The sequence below is a fragment of the Anolis sagrei genome, chromosome 13, assembly GCF_037176765.1.
Source record: "Anolis sagrei isolate rAnoSag1 chromosome 13, rAnoSag1.mat, whole genome shotgun sequence".
NCBI lineage: Eukaryota > Metazoa > Chordata > Lepidosauria > Squamata > Dactyloidae > Anolis > Anolis sagrei.
Genome location: NC_090033.1, coordinates 13,171,294 through 13,177,766, shown reverse-complemented (window position 1 = coordinate 13,177,766; position 6,473 = coordinate 13,171,294). Strand labels below are relative to the sequence as shown.

The 6,473-nt window shown below is 45.9% G+C and overlaps 1 protein-coding gene across 1 annotated transcript; it reads left to right on the top strand.

Moving 5' to 3' along the window:
• Nucleotides 1–1,589: 1,589 nt before the first annotated feature.
• LOC137097780 (arylacetamide deacetylase-like 4) lies at nt 1,590–5,008 on the top strand. The gene is made up of 4 exons (XM_067472907.1): nt 1,590–1,730; nt 3,494–3,743; nt 3,854–3,917; nt 4,234–5,008. The coding sequence occupies exons 1-4, from the start codon at nt 1,590–1,592 to the stop codon at nt 5,006–5,008; spliced, it is 1,230 nt and encodes a 409-aa protein (XP_067329008.1).
• The last annotated feature ends 1,465 nt before the right edge of the window (nt 5,009–6,473 follow it).

Genomic DNA, 6,473 nt, shown 5'->3' with positions numbered 1-6,473 from the left:
CAGCTATTATTAATTTATAATTAGCTGATTATGCCAGATGTATGCCACCCTTGTAGTTTATACCATGATACCATTTATTTATTTATTTATTCATTCATTTATTTATTTATTTATTTAAACATAAGCATATTCGCCCAGTGTTGCCCGGATGTTGGAGAGGCTGTCATGGAAGAAGTAAACACTGTTTCCATAACCCATCGTGCACAGATCTTTTGATAGTGAAGCGAAGCAATAATGTGGAAAGCCCTTCCCATGGACATTAGATCTGCCCCCTCTTTAATGGTGTTTCGAAGAAAACTGAAAACCTGGCTATTTGAACAGGCGTTTGGATAAATAGTGCAATGAATACAATATAGAATATAGAAAAACGGAATTACGAGATGTTAATGTGTTGTTATTGATATGTAATTACTATTATATTATGGTGTTACTTGTTTTTAAATAGTATGTGTTGTTAGTATTGAATTTTTGCTCTTGTTGAGTCGCCTACGGGCTGAGAAACTGCGGTATACAAATAAAGTAAATAAATAAAGTAAATAAATAAATAAATAATATGACCCACATGTTTCTGTGAAATGCCGATAATACTTGGAATCTCTCTCTGAGTGAGACGGCAATCGTCCTGAATCAGTCTGTCAACCTTCTGCTTGTGAAACCCGGTGGTTGCTGCCACAGGACATCCAACACTTTGTTTGCCACGCAAGTCGGATGTTCCCACCTCAACATCTTTAAACTTTTTCACCCAACGATGCACAGAACTCACATCAACACAATCCCCATAAACAGCTGGCATTGTCTGAGGAAATGCCTTTGGGGTGACACCTTCTTCTGTCAAGAATTGAATGACTGCACGTTGCTTAAGTCGCATTGACCGACCATCTGCTCAGGGTTCCATACTTTGCACTTTAACAACACAACTGTTCAATGCCAAGGCTTCCCGCCAAAATGGAACGGTAGAGGAGAGTCTACTGAACAAGCCAGTACCTGCCACATACCAGGACTGGAGTTCCTTTTCATTCAACCGTGGTGTATTAAGCTAAAGCACAGTTCACATGATGTATCCCAAGAAAAAGGATTAGAAAAGAGAGAGGAAGGTTGGGGGAAGAGAAGGGAACCGCTGAACCCCCCAATAAGCTTCACGGAGCCCCAAGGGCTCTGCGGAGCACAGTTTGAGAACTTCTGTGCTACATTAAACTAAAATGTAGTTCACATAATGTATCCCTTGAAAAGGGAACAGGAAAGAGGAGGGGAAGCTTGGAGGAAGAGGAAGGAAACCGCTGAGCCCTTCAATAAGCCTCACGGAGCCCCAAGGGTTCTGTGGAGCACAGTTTGCGAACCGATGTCCTCGATTAAGCTAAAATGTAGTTCACATATTGTCTCCTTTGAAAAGGGGTGTCGTGGTATAAACTGCGTGGATGGCATGCATCTGACATAATTAGCCACTCCCTAACCAATTAATGACTGTCTGGGCAGGACATGGCATTTTATAATTAATTTATTCCCTATTAAATGGCGAGACCGATGGGATGCAGAAACTCAGAAGTCATCCAAGAGAAAGGACAGCCCTTTCATGCTTGTTTGTCAAGAGGATGGCATTTCTTGCCACTCTGGGGATGCTCGCGTTGTATGCCAGCCTTCTTGCTCTCTTCTTGAAGGTTGCATGGGCCATTTATCATGATCAGAGAAGGCTGCACATTCCCCCGGGAATCAAATACCCCATAACACTACGAATTTTGCAAACCGGAGCCAAAGTTGGATTGCTTGTGGTAAGTCGTCAGGATTTTAATGCACTTCTCTGTGTCTTTGTGTACATGTTTTGGTGGCACCATCATAAAGATGCTTTCTTTCTCTGTGTCACACCAAGACAAGGGCCTTCCGAAGGCAATGGGTTGCTTTGACTCAGCTCATGGGGACGGATGGTCTCAAATCTTCAGCTCTGATTTCCAGCCTGTAAATGTGGTTCTAGTTCTCAGTTTTGGAAGCGCCCTGTTCGATGAGCTCCAGAAAAGGCAAGCAAAACGTCAGGAGAAATGCTTCTAGAACATGGCCATATAGCCCGAAAAAACCCACAAGAACTGAGTGATTCCAGCCATGAATGCCTTCGACAATACATATTTGTATCCTCTTTGGGACCATGAGAGCACTGTGACACCATGTCTAGGTCCAACAAGATCCTGGGTTTTGTGGTTTCCTGTGGAATCAGAGCTCTTGCTCTAAATAGGGACCTTCTCCAAGATACAGTTCATGGTGGGTTTTCATATCTGGATCAAATTGCCCTTCGTTCTTGTTCAAGGAGGTGTCTAAAAGAAATCTGTCCTATGGGCTGTGAGGCCAGAGCTCACAAGTGTGGAAATAGCAGCCCAAGTGACAGATCTCTTTTGGACATTCCTTCACCAAGAATTGAAAGCAATTTGAGCTGGGTATGAAATCCCACCATGAATTGTATCATGACATACTTGTACTTTTGCTGAGCATCTTGAGTTATTCTGGGTGGAACCCAATCTTTCCAACTTCAGACAAGGTTGGGGAATATCCTGGAATATGCTTGAAGTTCCAGGTTTGAGGTTAACTGGACAGCTGGATTGGGTCCTGTTTGAACTGGTTCTCTGTCTGGACCATACACCAGCACAGGGCGGAAGAAAATGGATTGTGTCTATGCTGCCACTGTTGCCGATCCCAACGATCCATAGAGCACTATGTAAACACCTGGTCATCGACAGTGCCCCAATATGACGTTGGGAGACGCACTAATGAAACAAAGAAGGTAGGGAGAGGGGCAGGGAGGGAGATGGGCCCTCTCTTTTTCCCAGTTACAGAGATGTTTCTTCTGATGTTAGAATGGGGCACTAGCAATGATCAGGCATTCAGGTGGGTAGCTGAGAGTAACCATGCCAAGACAAATGGTGATGTTCCGACATAGTCACGATTTTTCTGGACCATATGGATGCCACCCAAGCACTGCAACAGGTTTGTTAATGTGCTGAGACACACTGCTGTGTCTCTTCCAAAAAGGCAACCCAAAAACCCTACGGTCTCTGTCCAATTAGACCCTAAGAGGTGAGAAGTTCTGGTATGACAGATTTATTTGATCAGATCTCTCTGTTGGGTTGACAAGTGCCACACACTGAGGATGCAGCTCAGGGTTTAACCCTGGACAGACACACAAACTTTTTCATTCACACTTCTCTTTCCCATTGTTCTCATCTGGTGCCTCCTTATCAACAATTGACAACAGCAATTCACAACCATTTCCCCCCGTTGCTGGATTGCAGGTCTTTTGAACTTTCTCTTCTTTCAGCTAACTCTTTCCCTTGTGGCTTTGACTAGACATTTCCCATCTCCCTCTTTTTATCTAAACCTGTTCCTGACTTGGTAATTTTCCATTGTTTACATTTCTCTTTGCCTCAGTCCCATCAAACGTTCATGGGATGATCTCTTCTAGATTTGGCCTAAAGCTGTCACTTTCTGTACGTAAGCCCTGTGTCCACATGACATTTATTTCTTCTTTATATTTTTCTGTAAACAGGATTCATTCTTTAAAGAAACTGGCTTGCGCAATCCATTCAAATTAATTGAGTGGTTGTACAAAAGATTTATGCCCAAGTGGAGCCCAACACTGACGATCAAGGACTTGGTGTTTGATGACGTTCCAGTCAGAGTGTATTGGCCCAAAACAACTCCTTCTGGGAAGAGAAGAGGAGTGGTTGTCATTGCCGAAGGTGGTGGAGTTTTGGGAAACATTGGTAAGTTCTCCAGGAAACAGAGTTCAGTTGGAGTATATAGAATTTTTCTATGTACATAGTCATGAAACCCATCAGTAATAATCTCTCTTGAAACATGATGTGTTTTTCAGGGCTAACTGATCTACCATGCCGCTGCATTGCCCAGGAAACTGATTCTGTCGTTATGACTGTTGCGTAAGTGACTTCACACTCATTCTGGCTCTATCAGAATGGACATTGTCCCACACTATTCGATCTATTCCCTTTCCAAGAAACTTGACTCAAAGAATTATTTATTTGTTTATGGTATTTATATTTTGCCCTTCTCACTCCACTGGGGACTCAGGGCAGATTACAATGTACATATACATGGCAAATATTAAATAGGCACACAACATATATAGACAGACACACAGAGGCTATTTAACATCCAGCTACATGAAGGTATTCTGGTCACCAGAATGTTATCATGTGGATTGTGGATTCAGATCGTTTCTCATTTCTGCTTCAGGTTTCGTTTGGCTCCAGAACATCCATTCCCAATCCCAATTATGGATTGCTGCACAGCTACTATGCACTTTTTGAAAAATGCAGAGGAATATGGAGTGGACCCACATCGCATTGTTCTCTATGGACAAAGTAGTGGAGGGTCATTTGCTGTAGCCGTTTCTGAATATTTGGCAGGCAAGAAAGATCTCCCAAAGCTAGGAGGCCAGGTCCTCATCTATCCGGCATTGCAGGCCATCGATTTCAATTTGCCTTCTTATCAGCAAAACCATTCGGTCCCTTTCCTGTTCAAGAAACAGGCCGTGATGATTGCTACCCTGCTTCTGACTCCGAAGGAGGTCAACTTGGAGGACATCATGAGGAATGCTCACCTACCCGAACATGTGTGGATGAAATACAGGAAATGGCTCAATCCCGATGACATTCCAGAAAGATTTAAGGGTAGGGGTTACGTTCCCATGGAGCGGCCTCCGTTTCGCCCAGAACTTTACGAAATCGTGAAAGAAGCAACCAACCCCATGTATTCCCCACTTTTAGCAGAGGATGACGTGATCCGCCAGCTCCCTAAGACTTTCCTTTTAACCTGTGAATACGATATTTTCCGAGATGACGGGCTCTTGTTCAAGAAACGGCTAGAGGACAATGGTGTCCCGCTGACGTGGTATCACATCAAGGAAGGATTCCATGGAATGTTGTTTGGCTATGGAAACTGGAAAGTGGAATACCCAGGAACGAAACTCCATTACCAGCATATAAATAATTTCATTAACAGAATATAAAAAACATTTTCATTTTATTGTTGAATCACTGGGTTGTCTTAGGTTTTTCGAGCTGTATGGCCATGTTCTAGAAGCATTCTCTCCTGACGTTTTGCCTGCATCTAAGGCGGGCATCCTCGGTGGTTGTTAGATCAGTTGGAAACTAGCAAAATTTCTGCATTCAATCTGCTAGGTGAGCAGGTGAGCTGGGGCAAACAGTGGGTACTCACACTGACCTAGGCTTGAACTGCTGACCTTTTGGTCAGCAGGATTTTTCTGCAGCAGAGCAGCTTAGTCTTCTGTGCAAAGCTCGGCCCCTATGGCTCAAAATGGTAAAGTTGTCATCCAGAAAACTGAACCACACAGTGGGCTTTTTTGTTGCTGTTCCCAGGGCTTGTTTTTCAAAGTCTTCCATGGCAAAAAGTGTTCCATGTAGAGGTCGGGCTTTAGCACAGCAGGGTAATCACCAAGCTGCAATGAATCTTGCCAACCGGAAGGTTGATAGTTCGAAGCTTGGATCAGGGTGAGTGAATGAGCTTTAGTCCAGCTTTTGCCAACCTAGCAATTCGAAAACAAACGTGAGTACATAAATAGGAAACACATTAAAGCAGGGAAGTACAGTACAGTCTCGCTTATCCAGCTTTCCCTTATCCGACATTCTGTCTTATCCAAAACTCTTATCCAACACCCCCCTTTTCCTCCATTTCCCCTTCAGTCAAAGGAGCGCTCCCCAACAGGGGCGGCCCAACCATTACGCAGAGTAAGCATTTGCGGTATACTTTGTTTTGCCCAGGGTCAGAGGCGGCGCTTCCTCCTCCTGAGGTGAAGGCGAGGTGCTGTTGCCCCAAGGAGGCGGAGGAGGCATCGAGAAAGGAGGGGGCCAGTTAGGCTCTCTGAGGAGGCGGCAGCGAGGAGGAGGCTGCTGCCAAAGAGGGCCTCAGCGGCAGTGGTGACTTCCCCCTCTTCCCTCTGCTGCTCCGTGCTCCTTCCTCTTCAGACTGGGTGCCCAGCCTGGCGAGGAAGGAACACAGAGCAGTGGAGGTGCAAGGGCAAAGCTGCCGCCACTAAGACCCTCTGGCAATGTCCTTCTCCTGACCCCCTCTGCTGCTCCATGCTTCAAAGAGTCCTCTCCCTGCGAGGTTGGGCTCCCAAGCCTGGCACCCAGCCTGGCGATAAGGAGCACAGAGCAGCGGAGGGGCGAGGGGGAAGCTGCCACCGCTGAGGCCCTCTTCGACAATGGCCTCCTCCTTGCCCCCTCTGCTGCTCCATGCCTGAAAGGGTCCCTTCCTTGCCAGACTGGGCTGCCAAGCCTGGTACCCAACCTGGTGAGGAAGGAGCACGGAGTAGCGGAGGGGTGAGGGGGAAGCTGCCGCCACTGAGGCCCTCTTCGGCAGCGGCCTCCTCCTCACCCCCTTTGCTGCTCTGTGCCTCAAAGTATCCCTTCCTCGCCAGGCTGGGCTCCCAAGCTTGGTGCCCAGCCTGGCGA

Coding starts and splice junctions, on each gene's coding strand:
- LOC137097780 (XM_067472907.1), top strand. CDS start 1,590: ATGGCATTTCTTGCCACTCTGGGGATGCTCGCGTTGTATGCCAGCCTT. Junction 1,731..3,493: donor AATACCCCATAACACTACGA/ATTTTGCAAACC, acceptor TGTCCACATGAC/ATTTATTTCTTCTTTATATT. Junction 3,744..3,853: donor TGGAGTTTTGGGAAACATTG/GTAAGTTCTCCA, acceptor TGTGTTTTTCAG/GGCTAACTGATCTACCATGC.